The sequence below is a fragment of the Scomber japonicus genome, chromosome 2 (genome assembly GCF_027409825.1).
Source record: "Scomber japonicus isolate fScoJap1 chromosome 2, fScoJap1.pri, whole genome shotgun sequence".
NCBI classification, from domain to species: Eukaryota; Metazoa; Chordata; class Actinopteri; order Scombriformes; family Scombridae; genus Scomber; species Scomber japonicus.
This window is the reverse complement of record NC_070579.1, coordinates 19,587,378-19,612,439: the sequence shown is the minus strand read 5'-3', so window position 1 is coordinate 19,612,439 and position 25,062 is coordinate 19,587,378. Positions and strand designations below refer to the sequence as shown.

Below are 25,062 nucleotides of genomic sequence, written 5' to 3'. Positions count from 1 at the left end.
GTTGTCAGTGTCCTCACCTTTTGCTCAAAGATGCCTGTGTTTTTGTGCTAAAAAAGATATATATTTTTTTCATTTGGGTAAAAGCTGAGTGAATGCATATATCCATGGAAAAAAAATGAAAACAGGATTTGACCTGAGACTTTAATAAAATGTCACTCTCCATTTTTCTGAAAGTAAGAATGTAATGACGTCTCTCACTCTAGGAAAACAAATTATCTTATAATCTCCCATTTACACACATGTAACAGCATAAATGCAGTTGCAGGAAACACATTGTGGATGTCTTTAGTGCCACTGGTAAATACATTTTAAGGATGATGGTGGGGGTTGTTTGGTGTGGGTCCATGTTTGACTGTAAATTATGGGGGGGGGGGGGTAGTTAGCTCTAGGCGACGTTTGTCCCGGGGACCATCTGGTTGCATTGGATTTTGGCATTGTTCACTTTCTGTCCTCCAAACCTTTAATTCGCTCCTAGTTTATTTTGTTTTTTCTATCTCATGTTGAGGTCATAATTAAACGATCTTACCTGTATAGTGTTTTTATTGCATTATTTATTGTAGCTTATTAAAATGCCCATGTACTGTACAACAAATAATCGTGTTGTGCTTTCAACTTCATTGAATTAATTATTGCTACAGATATAATATACTATTTATTTTAATTTAACTGTCTTCCTGAAACCACCAAATAAAATACAAAAAACAATAATCTCCTAGCTGCACTACCACCATTTTTCTCTCTATTTAGCTTTGTTTGAAAAAAACCCATTCTGAGGATTCTGAGGATTCAGAGGTTATTTGCCCCTATATACTATAAAATTTGGCATTAGAAAACTCATAATTGTGAAGTCTTGTGTAGCCCAGCACACTCCCTTTCAGACTTGAGCATACAAGAAACACAATAGATGGTGAAACATTAAGTTTCTTCTTTTTATCAGTGTATCGGAGCTGTGAAAATGTCCTTGTAACCACAATGCATGGAGTTGATGAAACTGCTGCTTAAAAGGGAGTTATTTTGGGTTTGAAAGTATATGCTTGAAAGGCCTTTTGTATATATGATATGAGGTTTTGTGAATCAATAGATGTTTTTAATGAAATTATATATTACCTTCTCTTCATACAATTGTTGATATGAAAGAATCAATCACCCTGTGTTCCTTGTGGGCTGAGATAGAAGCTAGAAGTATAGAAACTTTGATACCAATTAGTCCAGATGTACAGTACATAATTATTACCTACATCACATTCATGGTTGATGTAATTTCCTGTTGCTTTTTAGATACAACATGGCAATTTGTCAAAGTAAATTCCCAGTAATCACTGTCCATGTTTATGTTAAGTAAACTTAGTAAATGAATAAATAACTAGAAATGGGAGCTTTTCCTTTTAATATGTTATGGGTCCATTTCCCTTGGGGGCTTATTAGCATGTCCCATTCGACTTCATGACAAATGGAGAGCTGTTAGATATTTAATGCTAAGTATTTGAATGTTCTTGACATTTTTTTAGTCAAAATAATTGAAATAATATATATTCAAATATTTGGTGGCATGGGACACATATTTAAGAGCACCATATGGTAGCTTTAAACAGTTCTTAAAATAATGGAAAAAAAAAAGATGTCATGAATCTATTTTTTTAGTGTCTCTCTTTGTCTGTCATAATTCCAAATACAAATGCACACACATGGACACACATGCAAGGCCAAGCACGAAGCACATACTGGACCTAATACTTTCTCATCAAACATCCTCCCATTGTCATCGAGGACCCATGGGTTTCATTAGTGCCAGCTTTAAAACAACAATTATCATTCCCACTCCCACACTCCAGTCCCAAATGCTTTCAGTGGAGGAGGAAACAACACTTGCCTGAAGGGTACATGCATATGAAACTCCACAAAAAATTGTGTCATTTAAATTATATGCTCTCGTTTGACATAAGAATCACAGTGTAATGTGCTCAGTTTTGATGTTAATTTACCTTTTTTCTGTTGTAATGTAGTTGAGTGACAGTGCCTATCATAAGTAAGATTACACATTTGCTGTGTAAGGCAAATTCAGGACCAAGCCTGAGAATGCAGGAATGCCTGTAAAAAGCAACCGAAACAGATGATCGCAGTTTTGTATGCTGATATACATCCAGGACACCTCACATTCATCCACCAAACATACCTGCATGTTTTTCAGAAATGCCCTCAGCAAGTTGAAAAGTGTTAAACTGTGTGCAGAAAAAATGGCTTGCGTCACCACCAATCAAGTAAAGAAATGAGGCTGACCACTGCAAATGGGGACAGTGAGTTGGTAGTGGTTGTTTCTGGCCACCCTTGTTCAGTATGAAAGAAAATTAGAATAAATTATATCAAATTTGCAGTCGTGACTGAAATGCTGTTTGTTTCTCCTGTCTTTTACAATGACGTTACAAATGTAATAGCAAAGCAGTAGGCATTAGACAACAGCGGTTGCCTAGCAACAGTATAACTGTGTATTTACTCCTTAATTTGTTCCAGCTAAATACAGTGGTGTATAACACAACACAATCTTTAATATACACATTTTTGTTCTTCTTTTCTTGTTTAACATGTTTTATACATTATTATACTTCAGGCTTTGTGCTACTTGTTGGAAGTTTTCAGCAAGCCTTCAGGGACAGGGTAGGATGAGCTGGATCCAGGAATCCCAGCCCAGGAGGCTTACTTATTCAGTATTCTGCCGATGTGTGATCCTGACCTTACTGTTGCATGTCCTTGGTGCATGCAGAGCGCAGCAAATGCCTTTTTGGGGGATTGCATGCTCCAGCCCATTTTAATGTGCCTTTTCATTCTCAGCACACCATCACTAAGCCCCGCAGCAGGGGCTCGGAGCCACTATTTTGATTATGAGAATGATTGAATTAATGCTGCTGAAGTTGACACTTAATGGATTATGGTGGTCAGAATTGTTAAAACACACGAGGCAGATCTGTGTAAAGACACCCTAAACCCCTTTATTTGTCACACTCCCAGGGAATAGGTTTAACCTTGCTAATCTAGTGCAAAGTCTAACCCATTGAAAACAAGGTCTAATACAACACTGTCTTATACATACAAACAATAAGCAATAGTTTGATCATAATGTACTGGATGTAATACATTAAGGGCCTGATTTACCAAGATCCCAAATAGTGGGTACTAAATTGCGTGCACAGTGCAATAGATTGCACGTTTCGTTTGCATGCGTTTTGCGGGTGATCTACTAAGAACCAGAAAAACCGACATATGGGAGAGTATTTGTGACGAAGTCAATGTTGTTATATTCCTCTCCAAAAATATTAACACAGGTGGAAAAAATCTGTCCTGTACGTATTCTGTCACTGTGTCTCCGTCTCCTCCTCTCCACAGTGACAGCAGTCATCTGTGCGCAGTGCTCAGCTGGTCAATACCTGCCCTTCAAAGGTTTTATTTATAGACGCAGTTAGCGTCAGAAAAAATACCTTCAGGTTTGGTAAATCACAATGCATGTGCTAAATAACATATTTGCATTTTCTCCTCACTGTATTTTGCACACTGGGGTTGAAACGCCCCATATGACATATTCATTATGGCAAACGTACTAAATGGACAGCGTACTATCTTGCACAGTTGAAAGACGCAAACCTCAGTGCACTGCGTTAGTCACTTGCATATTTTTTGCGGGTGATGTCAAGTTTGCACATGTTTTTACACACGCAAACCTTGTAAAAAAAAGTAAATCAGGCCCTAAGAGTAAAAAGTGTCAATGGCACACTGCTGTAGTGATCCTAAGAAGTCAGTATTAAATGAATGTGTCCTCTTGAATGACAAAACTATTAGTACAGTGAATATTTGCAAATACATTTTCTACTCACATTCTGATTTTGTAGTAATCATTTAATCAATGTTACATATTAGCAGAGCTAAATTTAGCATGTTAAGAGTCACTGGAATTTATAATATTGTCTCCCTTTTGTTCCCCTTTTTATGTAAACAAAGACTGTGAAGCAAATTTGTGTGTGCCTTTGTTACAGTAGGTTTTGACCATTACTCTCTGAACACAAAGACTTCTCCATCCACCACTGCTTCTGTTTACCTGAGCACTCAACAGTTATATCATCCTCTGCTTTTCAGCCTTGAAAATTACTATGCTTCACAACCTGTACCTCATCCTGCAGCTGGTATGGACAAAATAACCTTAGACCTGTATGCTCGTCATTATTGTTTTCACGCACAGTAATGCCCAGAGCTGAAACATGTTTGATTTCTATCTCTTTTCATTTCCTTAAACCTGGATTCTTGTTTTCAGCTGCCATATTCTTCTCTTCAAATGTCATTAAAACCTAACACTACCAGAGGTCATGTATTTTAGTGTATATAGTATATGCACTTTATATACACTGTATGTGTTTATATGAATTTTTAGCACTCCCTAACTCGCTTTCTCTGCACTCCCACAGTTGAGCTAGCCATTCAGGCTCTATCAGGCCACCTTGAAATTTGCTGAATAAAAGAACAAGACATACTGGAAAGGCATATTTCTTTTTCCTCGCTTCCTCTTTGATGATGCAACATGAATTATTCTAATTTTGTCATTAACATACTTGTTGTGAAAAGTGGAACCAATTGGAATTTGCAATGCTTTAACTAAAATCGATGTCACAAAATATTAGCTCCAGTCATCTGATTGTAAATGTATTTTGTTCAAAAAGTTATTAGGTTAATTTTCAAAAGTTATTGGATGCATTTTTTCATCATAACCTGGAGAGCCTGGTTGTGCATTGAGAACTCTCCTATCCAAAGCAGCCCAGAGGGAAAATAATGGCATATTGACTGAACTGCAGCGTCATATTGCAAGGTTGACATTCACCATAAATACAGTGTGTATTTCACTCATTCAGTCATAAAGTACCATCCGTTGAGTGGCAGCAATGCCTAAACAGATGTGAATTTACACACTAAATTTAATGGTGATTGATTCTCTAAACAGGAAAAAGACAAAAAGCCATGATTTATATACATTTACCAAATTAGCTTTTAGTTTTTTTTAAACCTATATCACAGCAATATTTTAACATCCAAAGGAAAGGAACCATAAATATAGGGTGAGTACAGTATAAGCAACAATAGCAAACTAGGAGTATATGCATACACACGCATAACAGTCAATTCCAACATTAAAAATAACAAGATTGTGTTACTAAAAATGATTAGAAAAGGCATGGGTCACACCATTTGTTAAGTGTATAAGTTTACAATGTGTAAATAGTTCCTAGTATGTATCATGACTGACAATTCAGCAGCTATTTTCAATTTCACACTTTGTTTACAGCCATTGTGGAACCTTTAAAAGGGCTTCTAAGCTTCAAAGCTGTGACAAAGAGTGAAGAAAAGGAAATAAGTACACGCTGTCACTGGTTACCGAAATGTGTTTCATTATTTATTTTAGGTGAATATGAATAGTTGACTTCCAAAGTTAGATTACTCTCACATATGTCAAAAACTGTACTGTAACCGCATGCTGGAGGAATGTAAGAAAGTTAATTGTATCCACATCAACTGCCATGTGCAGCAACAATTTAGTTATTATCATCATTATTATTATTAATTTTTAATCATAGTAGTTGTAGTCGATGTAATATTAAGCTCGAATCCTTTTTTGGTGCAATGGGAGGGAGGTTGTTATACCTGCACTGTATACATTTGGTTGACACATCTGAGCACACTTAGGCACCTAGGAAATAACAGCACTGAAATTCATACCAACGAACTTAGTCTTTTTTCTCTTTTTTTTCAGAATGATAAAAGATACATAAATTTGTCTCAGGAAGTGTCAACAATCTAGCTTGAACCCTGTAGTGAGCAGCAGTGCTAACTAGTCAACCTGTGGCACTTTTGTTTGTCAGTGTGTGTGAGGCAGTAGCAACAATGATGTGATTAAGCATCCTTTTTTTTTTTACAACTTGCTTAGATTGCACAAAAGCATGGCAGTAATATAACCGTATATAGACGTGTAGCATAGTACTGCATGGCTGACAGAATGGGGTACCGGTGTCACAGTTGGCCTTCACAGGTCTTTGTCAGCACAGTCTCCCAATAAAGATTGTCTTTTTGTTTAACCTTTTTCACTGTCGACTATGATGGCTGTAGCAAGTTAGACATTAAACGCACCGTCAGTTTAACTACTGTATGATACTGAGGGCTCTTTGGTCTATGCAATGCAAACATTTATTGTATTCTGCCATACGCTGTCTAATCTCACATAAATCTGTTGTCTTAATCTTAATCTTATATAGCCACACATAGATACACTACCTTATCATCATCAAACAGCTGTGTTTAAAAAAGAAAAAAATGACTTAAAAAATAAATGTTTTGTAAGTCTTTCTTTCACTCATATACAAAACAAATGCACACATTAACCAGCACAAGATCTTAACAACACAAGGTGGTGGTGCTCCAGGGAAATGCATTCTTCATTCTGGGAGCACACTACTACTTTTGTCTACAGGGCCACCGAAATCAACACAAAATGAAAATTCCTTTTGTTAACTTGAACATTTAAAAGTATATATTTTAACAAGTCTTTTTTTCTCTCTCTTTCTCTTGTTGGCATTCTTTTTGGATCCGTTGGTCTTCTGCCTTGCATTCAATATGACAGGTAAGTCCATCTTTTGTATTTACTTTGAGTCATCTGGGCTGGATGAGCTTGTATGCATTGACTGTCACAGTGAGAATGTTTAACAAAATTGCATCTTAAGTACTTGCTGCACCAGGGATGCATTTTAGCACAGTGGTTTTGTAAACAATAAGCACATTCCCTTTGCTCAGCTGACACTTGGAGAATGGGGCAATTCCATTTATGCAGCCAATCTCATTGGTTACTGGAGAGATGCCAATCTGCCCTCACAGATAGGGAAGAGAGAGGGAGCAAGGAGAGTGGGTAGAATAGCATTTATTCATCCTGACACTGATCAGATAAATGGGAAATGATAAATGCTGTCTATTTTTACTTCCCTTAACCTGTGTTAATTTTTTATTCAAAAAGAAACTCCCACAGTTTTGCCATGTCGTGACATTGAAATGCTTAATCAAAGTGTTGTTTTGAATTTGGGCTTTATGTGATGTGATCTGGCTATCGATAATGAAACATGATGCAGTTATCCTGATGACTCATTTAGCATAAATGGTGAATAAACTGAGCTTATGTCTATCTGCTGAGCAAAGGAGTTGGCAGTCATCAACTAAAAAGGCAAAAGGACATTGTTTAGGAATAATTTCCAAGCATTTTTAAACTCATTTTATTTGTGTTTGTCTGATTGTTTGAGTTCTGTCAAAGGCTAGTGGTACCCACATGTAGCACAATGAATCTAAATGTGGATTCAGGACATTTATAGTGGCTGTTGTTTTTGAAAAGGCCAGGATGTTCCCAGAATGGCAATTACACTGATATTTAGGGTTTTAGCCAGCATGTGAGGCTCCATAATGTCATTCATTGTTCATTCATGATTGAGTTGAGTGTGTGGCATTTGATTTAGTTATTTTCTTATACTTCATGTGCATACTTACGTAGATTAGTATATTTCTTCTTTGTATTGATATTGATTAGTACAATATACATATCCTCAAAATATTGTTCTCCATGACAACTTAGCAATGCAGTAAAATGTGCCTTGAATCAAATGTAACACTTATTTTCCGTAGCATTATGATTTCATTGACCAGTCTTGTTAAATCAACGTAGCAAATTTATTTCTTCTTTTATGTTGTTTCCTATCTGGACACAGCTTGATTCTGATGCTTTCATCACCATTTTACGCCCCCATTACCCACATTTCACCCTGGTCAGTGCTGCAGCAAATATTCCCTTCAGCAAAACCATTTGTAATAATTAGTATGTATTATTATGTATTTTTTCAAAGAAGATAAAACTGTTAAAGAGATAATAAGTTACTATAACCCCCAGCCATAACTCCAATTTGAACCGAGGAGCTGGTATGTACAGTATATATGATATTTTTTTAGACAATATAATATTCTATGCACTTCCAAAAATATCAACTATGCATTGTTATTGATTGCTTTGTCCTTGTGTGGGTGCTTGAGTATGTGTTAAACACATCTTAAGGCGTCTCATTAAACAGGACCATCTACATGAGAGTTAGAGCTTTAACACATGCATGATCTATAAGATCTGAGGTGTAAAAATGGTTGCCTATATTATATTTTTACTTGCATTTCTCATCAATTGCAAGAATGTCTGTCTCTCTGCCCGGTGTGAATAACAATAATGAATCTACAATAAATCCTCAGCCCAGTCCTGAATAAAGCTTTGTAGTTCAGCCATGGTAATACTCTGAATATTAGGCACTGACCCACATCTGCTCTTATACGGGTTACATGGAGCCCCAGATGCAGCCCCAGCTGTTGTCATGCATTATCTCACTGACTGACTGTGATGCTTTCTTTTAAATGCAAGGCAAAACATTAGTATAGTTAAACCGAGCATTAGCAAGCAAGTTAACTACAAAACACCTCATGATAATAATAATAATCATAATAATAATAACAAAAATGCCAGTAATTCTCTGTTCATCTCCCACCCTCTGACTCAGTGTAATGAATATTCAGCTTCCAACCTTGCCCTCATTCTCTACCCAGTTTCACCTTTCTCAGCAGCCACCACAGGTCTGCCTACAGTACAGTACCATATGTAGATAAGAATAATGAGTCCTCAGCCATTGTTATTAATTCAGTAATGCTTGAGTATGGTGCATGCAAATGAAGCAGTGGGCGTTGAGAGCTATAGGCTGCCCAGCGAGTTAGCCTGAGTAATGAATGTAATTATGGTGCCCTATTGGACCTCTGTCTGTTTTAGTGAAGTTATTATTCTGATAGTTTTGTTACATTTTCAGGTGGGGAGATTTTGTAAGTAAACTATATGCAGTTCCTAGTTTTACATGAAAATGTATTATTTAAAAGGAAGAATCTCTCTAATGTGTGGCTTTCAATTGATCCCAAACTATGTGTAGGTTATAAGAACATCAGGATTTTTTGCTAGTCACTGTTTAGTGACTTAAGTGCAGTAATATCACACATAAAAATGACAGCAGTATGACTTGGTAGGAGGAAGAGCAGGGAAAATATACAACAAGAGAGAAAATGGTGTGTCAGAGGTTTTGGGATTCAAAGATAATGTTGATGATGATTAGAATATTGATCCTGATAACCCACCTGTTATAAAAGAAGCAGTGGAAAGCCACCCACACATTGTCATTAGTCATCACTAGCGCCTTACAGCCCACTGCAGTACATGCTGCCACCCATGATTTAGCTCTCCATCCAGTTATGAGGGGGTGTTAAGCGTTTATTATGCAGCACAGTCCCAGTCCCAATGAGATGGCAGAATGTTGCCCAATCAATACCTCTCACAGGAAGCTGGGTTAATTTATTTTTTAAGGATTTGTTTGCATCTTTAAGAGCCCCCCCTTTGTGCTAGTTGTGATGCAAGCGATTTCCTAAAGATCTGCAGAGTGATGTTTTGTCACTGACACACACACACACACCGCTGCACAGGCAAAGGTACTGTACACACAGACACACTGGCATACACATGCATAGACCACCTTTTTTGTATTCCACTGTTGATTTTATACAAAACCAATTTAGCTGTTAAAACAAGGCTCAGTGTCTGTAGGGTCCATTGTTAGTGTTTGACCTTTTATATCATACTCACACATACATAATGCCACACTTTTTGCCCACTGCCCCCCCCATTTTCTGACTTCATTGTTGTGACCTTTACTCTTTGTGTCAGTAACTCATCCTACATACCCATCTATTTTTGTGACTTTTGATCACATAATATTACTCATTATTGCCTTAGAACATAGCCCTAGATTTCCAGGTCTGTTGTAACCACACATGCACAAGCACACTGCAAATGCACGCATACTCCACATGCTCAGATGTGCAGACATAAAGATACAATAGCTTCAGACTTATTAGCAAGTGCATTGTACATATTTTACCCTGTATGTCCTCTGGCTGGCAAGCAGCTGCAGCTCTGCAAAGTACAGAACAAATGTCACGTTTCCTGCTCAACTGCACTTAAAAAGGAGCAGAATATCATACTTTTTGTCTGATTGATCTGATTTGTGTAAGACTGTCACCAAAAAAAACACATCAACCACTAATCATTGTTCTCATTGATTTCCATATGCATATAAGGTTTCTCCGTTAACCATCAGTGTACTCTTGCAAATGTGAGGGAGAGATGAATACATTTGTTATCACTGTGATCATTTTGGTTACCACTCATCTGTATTGATTTTCACTGAGCATCATCAATCAAGGCATTTATAATGGATGCTGTCTGAGAGCACATATTTCCCCTCAGGGAATTATCACCTCAGGCTTAGGTCAAGCTGAGATTTGATCTATTGTCAGTTAGATGAATTGATGTTTTTCTCTATATTTACTGCATCTCACAGACACACACGGAAGGAGTGTGTGTGTGTGTGTGTGTGTGTGAGAGAGAGAGAGAGAGAGAAGGTAAAGGTGAGGAGGGATAAAGATAATTCTAAAGTAGTTTAATGTCAGCCCTCAGGACTCAAAGCTTTTAAAATTTCAGAGCCATCTCCATCACCTTTTGCCACAGTGGTTTTTTTTAAAGAAAATAATGAAATTAAATCAAAGCAGTGCCAGTGCTGCCTTCTATGCCAAGCATCATCCAATATGTATAGAAATGAAGCTTCACATCCTGAAATGTGTAGGGACTATGGACTGAAACTGTGAAGATAAGAGAATAACATACATCTCTGTCCCTACCATGATGCCCTGCAATACATACTGCAGTCATTTGCATTTAGAATATATGGCAGGTTATGATTCACAGCCATGTTGAGTCTTAAAGTGGGGCACCCCCCTGGTACAATAAATGATAAATGGATCATAAATCCGACATGGCAACTTAAAGCCATTATCACTTCCCAAAACACATCCCCTAACAAATAAACACAAACTTGAGTGGTTCTGTAACTCCTACACTACATGCAACCCACACAGGCTATTAATTTAGTTGTTTTAATCACTGGAGTTAATCAACTTGTTAAAAGCCAAAAACATTAAACTACATTTTGGGTATTATATTTCATCTTATGCATAGTGCTCACATTGTACCTTTATTTGTCATCTTACTGTACATGGACCACTTCAGTCACTGGTTTGATGTTGCTGATTGGTACACAGCCCCTTTACTGACACAGACCAGTGAGGTCAGGTTTAGACTAAGCTCCATTGATTAGCACCATTTGTTTAGGATATATGTAAAGACAAACTCCCTGAACACAATTGCGAGTGGAAACTCAACAAATGCTGAAAGTTTTTTTTATGCTGGTTTTTGAAGGAAACATTTTATGATATTTTATAAAATTATATTTATACCATTAATTTATATTACAGCATGAAATCCATGTTTACTACCACTTACATTTATTGTAGAGTAGAATTAGAAAGTACTCTAAATTCCCAGCTTATCCTTCATATTAGTATGTGATAAGATTTTACCTGAAAACAACACTATCAGCTGTGGACAGAAAATAGGATAATTCAATATGTCTATCACATGGCTCACGTTGTCTGTCCCCACCGGATTTGGTATTCTTATATTCTTGGTATTATTATTTTAAGAATTAAGACATAAAACATTTGTTTTGTGACACAGCTTACAACTGTGTCCACTTCCTGTAACATTTCCCAAAAAAATACTGTCTAAATATTAGCCAATCACTACCATTTTCACTTTAACACATAGTATTACATTTCAGTGATACCGATAATTAACCCAGTGTAAATAAAATTAATCCTCAACCCAGGTAAAACTGATTTTTCAGTCATATTATTGCCCCTTAAATCCTCTGAACTTGCCTTCTTAGGCATGGCTTACTTCTAGGCCAAGTTTTGCCCCATCAGGTTCCACCAATTCAAAACCCAACAACCCATTTCTAGACCTATAACAACACTCAAACAACTCTTACCTGTTTTTTTGGACCATTTGTTGCATATTGTTCAAAAAACAGCAAAACACAGGCTGCACTTATAATGTTGAGGATAAATTTGAAGATGATATTTTACTCTTATTGAAACTAATTGTGTAATGATTGTCAGTGAGTTCTTAAAACATTTTTATTCCTGCTGACTTACAAGTTGTAAACATTATCTTAATTTATCGAAAAATAACACAAAAATGATGCAAATTGATGCATTGATTTCTTTCAGAAAAAGCCACTTTAAATTCATTGTATTAATGTTGCCCCTGTGGTGGAAGTTTGCAGATAATGGTGCACAATAGGTAAAACGCAGCCACAGTATGAGAATATGCACACTAGAGAGCAGTCTGTTCCCTCTTTCTGCAGTCGTTGTGCCTCCATCCTCCATCTCCCTCCTCTCACTGCCCCACCCCCCTCTCTCTCACAACATACTGTTCATGTCAAAGGACACAGGAAACACAACATCTGTCAGTGAACTAATTTACACAATGAACACCAGAGGAAGAAGGATATATATACACCTCAAAATGGCCTTGTATTTAACAAACATTTTACATCACATGGAAACACAATGAAGAATATTGTATGTGCAAATCCTTGAAGCTCGTGGATAATTTATTCAGTGATTCTGGTACTGTATTTTGATATACGTAAGCATGGTTAAGATGATTGTTTTCTTTAGTGTGCTTGATTCAGTGAAAGGAGGCATCGCTCCACTGTGAAAGCCAAAGAGTTAGAAGCAATGAAATGCATAGCTTTAGATCTTTGACACTCTGCTTTCTTTACTTGGATGATACACAAATAGTGATATAATATATGAAAATATGCTAACTGATCAAAATGTAATAGATCATTTGAATCTATTCACAAATACTCAATGGGGAGGGGGGAAAGAAAACTACACTGATAGCGAGCCAACACAGTGAATGATAAAACAACAAATATGTGAGTTAAAACAGAGATCTAAAATTCAGACCATGGATTTTACATTGGAGATGAGATGCAGATATCCCTCTGCCCCTTTAATTTTTTTGTATTTCATTTTATTTTTTATTTTTTTGGTTCAATATACTGCAGAGACATTGCTCTCCAGTCCACAAGCGCAAAGACTGCGTCTATTGTCATTCATCCTCTCTGACAGGCTTCTCACGTACAAATGAGTTTACTGTGAATAGCAATTCATTTATTTAAACATTTTTTGTAGTTTACAAAAGAAATAGATTATCTTGTATCATTTTTTGTCCACGCTTGCACTTCTTTTAACATATTTTACACAGACTTTTATCTTTACATTTTTTATCCAACTTAAACATGTTTTTTATATGTTAAATGCTTGGCAAATATTGTGTTTACCATAATACAAATGGTTTGTTTGTCTTTTTTTCTCTTTTTCTTCTATTGTGTGTCCCCAGTTTATTTTCAAACAATAATTAAACGTCCTGAAGTAGAAAGACACATTAAAGCTCAAATATCCATCCATGAGAGAAAAGCCTCAGTGCCTGCAATGTATTCCTCTCTGTGTTTCTGTAGTACATCAACAGGTCCGAGTGTCAGGTGCCCAGTATGCCCTGTGGCCTCAAAATAGCAGTAGATAGCAGTAGCAGTAAATCCACCACGAAATAGTCAGCCGCATGAAGCACACTCTTTCCACATCACAGTGAGACGCTGTGTAAAAAGTGTCCAAAAGATCCTTTTATTCCTTCTGTCCTGCAATATTTCCCTCCCCAGTGTATCCAGAAAAAGGATTTGCTGTATATCCAGATAATCACAGGTAAAGACGTACTCACAAAGCAGGGTCACACCTCACATTCCCGAGAAGGTTGCTGTTGGCAAGTGCAAGAACCATATTCATTGATGATTACCAGAGCTCCCTCAATGTGGTTAGGTTTATAGTCAACATAGTACTCTGGTGTAGAAATTGCAGCCATCTGCTGCATGCTTTGCTTTTGCTTCTGCTTACGGCGCTGACTGCTAAAGCACTGCCTCAGTTGTCTTATTCCGGCAGGAAAGCACTTCCATGCCACATACAGCATGAGCACAACAATTAGAAAGGAAAAGATAAGTGCCATGGTGCCAGTCACCACCTTGTGGATCTGCATGGTGCTCTCCAGGTCTTCATGGCCCACTGTGACAGTGAAAGAACTGGTGACCACCTCACTACCCTCACCTTCATAAGGGTTGGGAGTAAATGGGCCTAACACAGAGCCACCTTGGGCCAGATCCCTTGTAGAGGCATACAGGCCTGCTGTAGTTACCTCCAGTGGATGATCCTCACATAGCTGAAAAGCATAGACTGCATCCAACACATCCTCACCCTGTGCTGTGTCTGGGCTTGAACACAGCAGGGAATTATCACGCTGGCCTCGGAAGGCACTCAGCCAAGAAGCCAAGGCACACACGTTGCGGTTGCACTCCCAGTCATTCCCTGCCAGGGTAATGCTGTCCAGCGATGACCATGAATCCAGAATACGTTGGTCCATAGAAGTCAGCCGATTGGAGTCTAGCATCAGCACCTTGAGGTTGGGTGCACTCTCAAAAACATGTGGCTCAATGTACTCGATTTCATTGGCTGACAGGTCAATCTTCTCTAAAAAATGCCATGTCCAGTCCAGGGTATTGACAACAATAGTGGCACGATTGTTGTGCATGTACAGAGTGCGTAAAGAGATGAGACGGGGGAAGTGGGCTAGGTTGACTTTAACCAGCTCATTGTGCTCAAGATGCAACTCAGTCAACTTGAAGAGGCCAGCAAAGGAGTTTCGTGCCAGGCTTTGTAGTTGGTTGTATCCCAAGTCCAGAAACTGCATGCTCCGGCAATCTTGAAAAATCCGCACTGGCACAAATTTGAGAGAATTGTAGCGCAAATGCAAATTGGTGAGCTTTCTAAGGCCGTGGAATAGGTCGGGCTCAAGTGCCTGCAGCCTGTTGTATGAGAGATCCAGAATACGCAGGTTTGGGAGGGGCCTAAAGGTACCATTTGGCAGACTCTCAATTCGGTTGCTGCTCAGGTCTAACTCCTTGACCCGTCTTAGCCTGTCAAATGCACCCTCCTCTACAATGTCAATGTTGTTGTGATCTAGGTAGAGCCAGGTGAGCTGTGACAGACCAGCCAGTTGGCCTTCACGCAGCTCGGTCAAGTTGTTCTCTCTCATGGACAGGCCCATGGCACTGCTCAGATTGCGGGGAATGTCTGTGAGGTTGAGCCCCTCGCAGTACAGCAGCTTGCTGTCGCAGCGGCACAGCCTTGGACAAACCCCCTCTACCAAGGGAACTGTTCTGAGAAAAATGCCCAATGAACACAGTATCAACCCCGGGGGCTTCTTCAGTGGCCACTTTAAGTACAGTCCAATTAGAAGGAAATCCATTAGCATAAATATCCAGGGATGTTGCTGAGAAAATGTCCATTGAACCACTCTGGATATTGTTTTTGCTCCTATCACATCATATATATCACATCATATTTAATTAATTTGGTTATCTGTTTTCTTCCGTTTTTGTGTTTTAGCTGTAAGCAGTGATATTTTATATTTATTTTATTTATTCAACCAAGGGAATCCTTGTTGAAAAAGCAAATGATAAAGGGCAAGTCTCTTAGCTTATGTTATAAATCAAGCAGTGGGTGGAGAGTAAACGGATGAAAAAAAAGCTGTCCTCATTGATCGATCTTATTTGAAAAGATTCCTACTCACCCCTATCCAAAAGCTGACAATCTCCATTCAGCGTCTCGCTTTGTGCCCCAACACTAATTATGTGCGAATCTAAAAAAGACCCTACTGTGGTACAAATTCTCCCCCCCTCCCTTCTCCCTTTTCAGTGGACACCAGATCCTTGGCAGGCTTACAATGTCTTAGTTCTCCTCAAGTGAAAGAGCCAGAAAGAGAAGGAATCCAAGTAGCTTTCAGCGAGATGGTAGGAAGTGCAAGTTCCCCTGTCTGCATGCATGAGCTCTGTCTCTTTAGCTCCTCCGCAGTCCTCTGCTGCAATGATCAGAGGGGAGAAGACACAACCAGAGAAAGAAAAAAAAGGACCAAGGAAAAATCATAATAAATATCTGTCTTGCTCTTTTCTCCTCCCCTTGCTGCTTAAGTTTCAGCAGATCTGTCAGCACATATTATCGTCCATCTCTGGAAGCAATCACTGACTTCTAAGGTTTAAATCCATTGAAGTGGGTAATCATGCTTTCAGTGACGGATGCAAGGGGGAAAAAAAGGATTTAAAGAGGTGAACCCTGTTCACTGTTTTCTTGTGTAACAGTATTCCTTGTCATCTCAGTGGCTCATCTCGGTTAAGAAGCCTCTTGCATCCCCTGTGGCTTGCAGGTTTCGTTCACTCCCTTGCTCTCCGGGTGTTTTCTCAGCCAGCTGGAAGAGGCTGCTGAAGGCTGGTGCTGGTAGGCAGGCAGGGGCGGTAAATGTGGGAAGCAAAGGAGCGCGCAATCCCTTGCAGCAGACCAGTACACTGACAGCGCATGCAGAAGCACCTTCTGTTCACTGAGTGTCGTAAGCCACTCACAATTCAGAGTGCTCGCTCTCTTTCCCTTGATCGCTCACTCACTTGCTCATGCTGCTCCCCTCCTCTTTCTCTCTCTCCCCTCTTCCCTCCTCGCTTTTCTGTTGCTGTGTTTTTCTCTGTGCTGGAGACATTTACATATTCAGAATGGGCTGGGCTTAAACCAGGAGCTTTAATGAAACCCCCCCTCTCTTCTCTCTTGCTCTCTCTCTCTCTCTCTCTCTCTCTCTCTCTCTCTCTCTCTCTCTCTCTCTTCTGTGTCTCTCTCTCTGTCTCTCTCTGTCTCTCTCTCTCTCTCTCTCTCTCTCTCTCTCTCTCTCTCTCTCTCTCTCTCTCTCTCTCTCTCTCTCTCTCTCTCTCTCTCCCTCACTTTCCCTCTCTCCGTCACTGACTGTAATGAATTGGGCCAAATAATGTCTGCCTCTTTTGACGTTGCTGTGAGAAAGCAGTTTTCTGATTTCAGAGTTGCGAAATAACATTTATCCAATGAACGAAAGAGTGTCCTATATTAGTTGCACCCTTGCAGCAGAGAACCATTTCCATGCCTATTAACATGGATCAGATGAGAGTCTATATATATAAATAAATAATAAAAAAAATCATGTAATTAAAAATGCAATGTAACATATTCTTTGTAGCCACATAACACAGAGCCCCATAACACATGCAATAATTTGATTTCAGCACTAATGATACCATGAAAATGTAACCATCATCACCATATGTGTCATGATTTCAAATCTGATATTGTGTAATGAATCAAACTTAGCCTATTGACATTCATTGTTTTGGCCTTGCAAACAATAAAGGCTAGAGTATAATGAGTCAAGACTAGAGTATGACATTGTTCATTTGATCAAACTGTCCTGTAGCCAGGCTTTCTATGTCATTGTCAATTATGGGGCTATCCATTCTGAATACAGATGTAATTACTTGACACATAATATTAGCATAAAGCTATAACATGAATATTCTTCTCTGAAGGGCCGCTCTCACCTTGCTTTGCACAGCGGTGGAATCAGTTCTGGCCTTGTCATCATCCCCCCATTAAATCCCAAAGACAATGAGCTGTGACAATGCCTTACATTCCTCATATCAGCCAAGTTTCTTACCATCTGACCTTTTTTTCCTTAGTTCACATTTTTATTGACAGGAGCCTTTGATATCCAGTCTTCTTGTTTATTAAAAATGAATGAAAATAAAATTAGTTAGAATTAAATGAAAAACATCTACTTCTTAATTATGCCCCCTGTATTTCTTACAATCGCCAATAACATGTATGGAACCAAATATAGTGAAGCTGGTAGATCTATGGTCTTTTGAGTTACTGCTTTTTTGTCCTTCTTGATAAGCACATGCTGACACTAACACATGTAATCTGGATTACTACTAGCAGAGAGCCCTGTCTATTAACTAGATAAAATAAATATTTTCTGTTATGTCAGAATGAGAATCTCGCAAAATTAGGGCTAATCTGAGTAAAGGCTAAACCTCTGTGGTTTGTGCTGTGTTTCCACAGATGTTTACCATGTCAGTGCATCTGTTCATGTGTTCTACTTTGGCAATCATCGACTGTAATGAGTTGGAGCTGGTAATATGGTATTAATATGGATTTTAAAATAGCTGTCTGTGAGAGGATTTTGCACAAGATCTGTGTTATTCTACTTGTTAACCATACCTTTTCTAGTCTAGTCTTTTTTTCACGAGTTGAAGAGTGAACTACACTCGTGTACTAAATCAGCATAGCTGTCTTTATAGTGCTGCAAGGAAGTGCAATTGCATCTCGCCAAACGAAAAGAGTCCCCACCTAGTGGTGTAACCCATCACTGCTGTACTGCAGTGTTGGATTAATGCAAACAGAACAGACCTCTGTGACTGTCGCATAGCCAACGTGTTAAACTGTTGTGTATTAGAGATTTTCCTGAAAAACAAAGAATTGGGAACGGTTTGTTCTCGTCTGTACTTTTTTAGATTAGACTGTGGAGTAGTATATATGCCTATGTCACCAAATGATTTAGTTCAACCATTTGGCACAATAGTTTTTCTCATTCAATAATATATACCGTATTGTATCAGGTCTAGAAGAATATACACAATGTGAAACATTTGGGGAGCTCTGGAGAGTGGGTTATAATAATGCAGTATGTATATTGCCTTTCAGGTTCTAAATCTTCCTAAAACTGGTTAGTTACCTTGAGGTCTGGTGATTCATGGGAGGGCCATAGTCCTGCTGGATTATTATCCTTCTTCCACATAAAATTGAACAGGAAGGGATTTTATGCTTCTACAAATTAGAGTGGTACTGTGTCGTTGGCCAACATGCAGTTGATTCTGTAAATCATCTGTACATTCCCATCATCAAATCTTTGGTCATTTTTTTTGACATTTTAGAAAGACAGAAGATTGGCTGCATCTAGTGGAGAAGAGACTACCCTGAAAACAAGGTGGGAGTTTGGCTCTCTCTTTGATTACAGTAATTATACCAATGATCCACAATTACTGCCCAGCCCACTACTTTGTTCTGACCCTGTCTGGCATTCCACAACTTAACTTTAGATACTGCATCTGCCAGCAGGGGTTTCACAATACTTGCTTGGTGGCAAAATTCACTAAATAACATTTCTTAACAGTTATCTTTTAAGGGTGACAGACAAATATTGTATTTAAGTGACTGTGGGACAAATAAATTAAAAATGGTTTGGCATTAAGATAAATTAACCTGAGATTTGTATCTTTAGTTTTTAGCCCCACTTTTCCTCGGTGGATACACTGTTCTTTGAATTTGATTGCATTTTCATTAAAGATCCCATACAGACATCATTTAATACATATCAAACCATACAAATCATATATTCTGATTCTGATTATATAGTGTCTGATTGATTATTTTTTTTCTCAAAGGGATGAATACATGACAGGTGATTTACAGAGCAGATACCTATGCTGTAGTAGACCAAAGCAATCTCTGTGGACCTTGGGGTGTGTGAATCAGGGTTATAATAGTTAACGAAAACTAAGACTAAAACTAAAACTAGCAATGAAAAAATAATTTAGTTAACTGAAATTAAAATAAAAACTATAATTAAAAAAAAAAAAATTAAAACTACAATGAACATGTAGAACTAACTAAAACTAAACTGAATGGCAGATAAATTCAGCTTCGTTTTCGTTGTCGTTTCATTTTCTCCCTTGATTACTGCCTGTCTTGCAGCAGCCACTATACTGCTAACCATGACCCCTCCGGAGGGGGGCAGCATAGCGGATATCATCTGCCGCATACTGCAAGAAGAAGGTGCTTAGCAGGCATTTTGTGATTTGCTAGAAATGGCTAAAGTTGCAGGACGAAAACGCCACAGCTCAATATGGGACTACTTGGAGTTCGACCTACTGATAGATAAGAGTAAATGTGATGAGGACTGATGGGAACATTTGTGGGATGCAACTAAAAAAGAAAAATCCCACAAATTTGAAAGTTGATTGTTAAAGAATGAAATTAAAAAGGACTTGATAAACCATATTTGGTGTCACACATTCTTTCATCCTTTTCAGGTTCTACAAGTCAAGGCTTTCTCTTAATGCCTGAAAAACTAAGACTAAGACTAAAACTAAATAAAAACTAAACTGAAACTAGTCTATTCCTCAAAATAAAAACTAAACTAAAACTAGTAAATCACTTGTTGAACTAACTAAAACTGAACTGAAATAAAAAAAGCAAACTGAACAACTAAATAAGAATAAAAACTAAATAACATTTCAAAACTATAATAACCTTGGTGTGAATAAGGAAAAAATGACTTCTAGTGTCCAATTTTATCATTCTGCAGCATCAAACATCCGAGTAAAATAATAGTAACAAAAATAAGCACTAGAGCGTTTAGAAAATTGTGCATGGAGGCCATCATGGACGTCATCATTCTGTCTTCTCAGTTCTATCAAAGTAAAGTTTGTGGAGCCCTGACTTTTAGACTTTGATTGAAACTCTGATCTACAATGATGCATTGAGCACCAAAAGAAAAGGAAGAAAAATTGTCCTTCACATGATCTGGACATCTTGATGTTGAAATCATCTCTGCTTCGCCTTTGCTATATTCCCTCTTAGCTGTAATGGATGACTACACCATCAGCTAATGACTTGGTGCACTATAATGACTTGACACAGCGAACAGGAGATGAGAGTATCCAGACCATCAGTTTTAAGACTTTAAGAGCTTTGGCTCTCTGCTTTGGATTTAAGGTCAGCACAAGTGTAGGTGAAAGTGTGTGGCCGTGCATGAAACACACATGCGTATGCACTCACATGAACACAGTCATACAAACATATAAAACCATATCGCAGATTGATGGTGGATAAGGACATTGATTTTTTTGAATGAATAACCTTTGAATAACCTTTTTTTTCCCCTTTTAATACAAATCATCAATGCCTTCAATTAAGGATTCATGTGTAAATGTGACTCATCAGCTTCCATTCCGACCTATAAACAAAGATGTCGACTAAATTATCTTGGATCTCTTTCATTTCCACCACGAGTTGTAGCTTTATCTCTGACACATGCTTAAAAAAATGCAGTGAGTCACGTAGTTTCGTGGATGATCATACTTTTCAGATTTTTTTAATTGAAAAATATTTCATATCACACATTCTGACTATTTGTGGACATAAAGACTTGTAAAAATGTAACTGTGTGTATTGTATTTTCTATCTAACCAGTGGTGCCACACTGTTGATTGAGAAAAACAAATATGTTGCCTTTTATGTGTAATCAATGCAGAAATTAGTACATTATAGTCAAGTAATAATGTTCACTTGGTGGCTAGTGGCTTCCTACAGGCTTCCTATTTGACCACTGTCAAGCCTGTTTTAGCATTGTTTTGCCCAGCACTCTCTGCATATTGCATTACATATAATTACTACATATCTGGATACCAAGAAAGCAGGGTCCAGTACCATATATGGACAAGCAGTCATGTGTGAAAAGTTTGTGACAGTGTTGATGCTGTTGGTCTAACCAACAATGTTGGTGTTTCTTGTATTTGTATAGTTACCTGTTCTGCTCTGTACAGTTCTTTGCTCAGTGTGGGTCTTTTTTAAATGTGCCTTATAAATACATTTGACTTTGACTTTGAAAATGTGTTGTGTAAACATGCACAATGGAAACCATTCCAAGCTATGGGGATAGGATAATCTTTTTTTTCTCTTTTATAAAGCCAGTTGTGATTTTATTAGATAGTTTCATTCCATAGTGAAATGGTTAGAGGTTGTGGTGTATTGTATATAGACTGAATTGATTTGAGAGATTAAATAAGACTCAAAATTATCAGCATCTGTGATTACAGGCCCATTATTTAAATCATTTATTGAATCAGAAGACGTCTGACTGTGGGAGCCCAACAAAACAAGGCAGATGATGAGTAATTGGCCTGCTGCAGAGATAATGTTGATGGGCAGCTGGGAAAGGATTGTAGTGGGGGTCGGGGGAGACAATTATACCATAGAGTGGCTGTCAGTGGTGTGGTGGCGAAACAGCAAGAGATGATTCTGCATCCGCAATTGAGTGCGACCTCCAGCAGATGGAGGTTTCTACCAGTTTGAAAGGGTCACAAGTGGACAGGGAGTTAACGTTCACTTTCATTTTTAGTGTTTATCTTTTATCTTATTTTGCATTTAAGATTACATAACATCATTATATAATCAGCAACTGAGTATGAACTGAAGAACAGTAGAAATGTACTCAAAGATAAATTGAGATAGCCACAGGCATTTATAATCATTACCATCATAGTCTTATCTCACATATACTATGTATTTTTAGAATCAAAACTGTGAAGACTTTGACACAGTGAAGGTTTGTGTCAGTATACATATGTGGTTTCCTATGACATCTACAAAAACAACCCACTTCTTTCTATCTTCCTAGGATTTTAAAGGAGCTTATACTAACTGCAACTGGGGTTAACAAAACAGGAAAAACGATACCATCATAATGGTCACTGGAGCATGTGACAGGAGGTACATGGCTGTCGCTATGGGTTACAACTCCTTGAAGCATGTTTTTATGTGATGCAAAGTTTGCTTCCAAAAGCACTGTCAACTTCTTAAACAGAAAAATCAATACAGCACAATGATTTGCCCATGTTTGAGGCTTTGGAGGTGGGTGAAAGTTCAACTTGTGTATGGAGAAAGGATTCAGCTGGCATGTTTGTCCAGGATAAAACATAAAGAGCTGTGTGGGTTTGAGCTCAATATCTTTATAAGGGATATTAAATTGATGACAGAGTGTTTTCATCATGTTACTTTTTTTAAACTAAGGTTAAATTGTGTAAACATGTGAAAATGCATGAAAAAGAAACACATTTGAAATTAAACCAATCTACCTGAGAAGGTCAACATGTTTAAAGAAATGTGTTTTACCATTGATGGTCGGGAATAAAATGTGTATCCCAATACCTGTGGTGTCATTTGAAAACTTGACACTTCAATGTTTCTTCTTGTAAATGTTGTAAATTGAGCAGAAATGTGTATACAATTTTAACCAGATGTTGATGTTGTGTACTTTGCAACCCCTATTTATTTCATGCTCTGCTTGAGATCTGTGTTTCTCTCTTCACCTTCTAAGATCCTACAAACAGGTGATAGATTAAAGGAAAAAAACAGAACAAATAGTGGAAATACAGTATAAGGAATGCAGATGGTTACACACAGCTGCACTGGATGGTACAATTAAGCAATTAACATCCAATCATGCTCTGTGGCATGTATAAAAATGCTGAGCAGGCCCAGCTGATTCTGATTTTGTCTTAATATGGCAAGAGGAAAAGAAGCGACTAAGATTGTTGAGGCAAGGGTGGTAGGAGCTTCATAAAGACTGCTCAACTCGCTAGTGTTTCAAAAGGAACACTGACTAAATTGATATTTCATTTAGATCTATGGAAAAGGCATCACTGAACAACTATAGGATATTTTGCACCAACATGTTAAACAACGCTCTCCACCACCATCATCAAAACACCAGATAAGGGGATATCTTTTGGAAGAATAGTGTTCATCCCACCTGTAGAGTTACAGAGACATATAATCAATGCCAAGGCACACTGTTCTGGCAGCACATGGTGGGCCAACACCTTGCTCAGACACTTTATGTTGGTTTTTGCTTGAATTTGTTCCCTGTCGATATATTTTCAGTTTTGGTTGCAACTGCAAGGCTTTCAGTAGAAGTTGGATAAAAGACTTCAATAACTTCAATACGAGACCATAGCCTTCTCAATATGATTAAATTCCAGTGAAGCAATGGTGAGTACCCCTTGGCATAGGTAGCTGTATTTTGCACTTTTACAATTTCATCACTCATTCACCCATTCACATGCACACTCAGATTTCTGAATAACTGCAAAATCCTTGAAAACATCTTCACACTCTGTAGTATCTAGTATTAATCCATGTGTCCACTGTAGCCTCTTGCTGTAATTCTTATCTTCTTAGTTCAAGGTTCATTTAAGTTTTTGTATTGCAAATCGAACAAACGAGCAGATGACATTACATAAAAGCTAGTCTGTAGAAATGAGTTTTGAGAAGTGATTTAAAAGAAGTTACTGAATGTGCGAGCCTTATTTCCTCAGGCAAGTTGTTCCAAAGCTGAGGGGCCCTGATGGCAAAAGCACAGTCCCCCCTAGATTTCAGCCTTGACTTTGGAACCACCAGAAGGCCCAACCCGAGGATCTAAGGCTGCGGGCCGGCTCAACAGATCGGTTGTGTAGCTTGGAGCTAGACCCAGGCCTGTTTTAAAAGTGATCAGTAAAATCTTAAAATCAATTCTAAAATGAACAGGGAGCCAATTAAGGGAAGCGAGAATTAAGGTGATGTGAGGTCATCTGTTAAAACCAGTAAGAAGACTATCTGCCGCGTTCTGAACTAGTTGGAGGTGAGAGACACATTTTTGAGGTAACTCTGAAAGGAGAGAGTTGCAGTAATCTAAACGGGAAAAAATGAAAGCATGAATATTTTTTTCCAGGTCAGAGTGGGTGAGCATCGGCTTGAGTTTGGAGATTGTTCTTAATTGTAGATAACAGGACTGGACAATTTTTGTGATATGAGGAATGAAACTTAATTCTGAGTCAAACAGGACTCCAAGATTTCTGGCAGTGGGCTTAAAGTTCGTGGACAGGGGACCAAGACTGATGGGATTTTTTGTATTTGGGGGATTCAACAGTATTATTTCTGTTTTGGAGTTGTTAAGTTGAAAGAAATGTTGTGCCATCCAACAGTTGACATCATGGAGACAGTCTACAGCAGCAGGTAGGCTTCTTGTGTCACTGGATCTCTCAATATTTCACTGCAAACCACCCCAGTTTGTACTGGAGGTTCAATCTGATAAACAGAGTCACATCATCAACTAACCAAGTGCTCCATGCTCTGATTTTTTTTATTTTTATAAATGCACTTTTATAAATGTTATTTACTATGGTACAACACCTATTAATATTAATTTAAAAAAGAATTAGAAAGAGAGCAACAAAC

The 25,062-nt window shown here is 38.1% G+C and overlaps 2 protein-coding genes across 2 annotated transcripts in view; one reads left to right on the top strand and one right to left on the bottom strand.

The window, feature by feature from the left end:
• The window catches only part of ctnna2 (catenin (cadherin-associated protein), alpha 2), a 327,549-nt gene that overhangs the window by 185,868 nt on the left and 116,619 nt on the right, over positions 1–25,062 (top strand). The window lies entirely within an intron of this gene.
• lrrtm1 (leucine rich repeat transmembrane neuronal 1) lies at positions 13,835–15,409 on the bottom strand. Its single transcript, XM_053331098.1, has one exon. It carries the CDS (start codon positions 15,407–15,409, stop codon positions 13,835–13,837), a length of 1,575 nt encoding a protein of 524 aa, XP_053187073.1.

Excerpts from the sequence above, each read along its gene's own strand:
- lrrtm1 (XM_053331098.1), bottom strand. The coding sequence starts at position 15,409 with ATGCTAATGGATTTCCTTCTAATTGGACTGTACTTAAAGTGGCCACTG.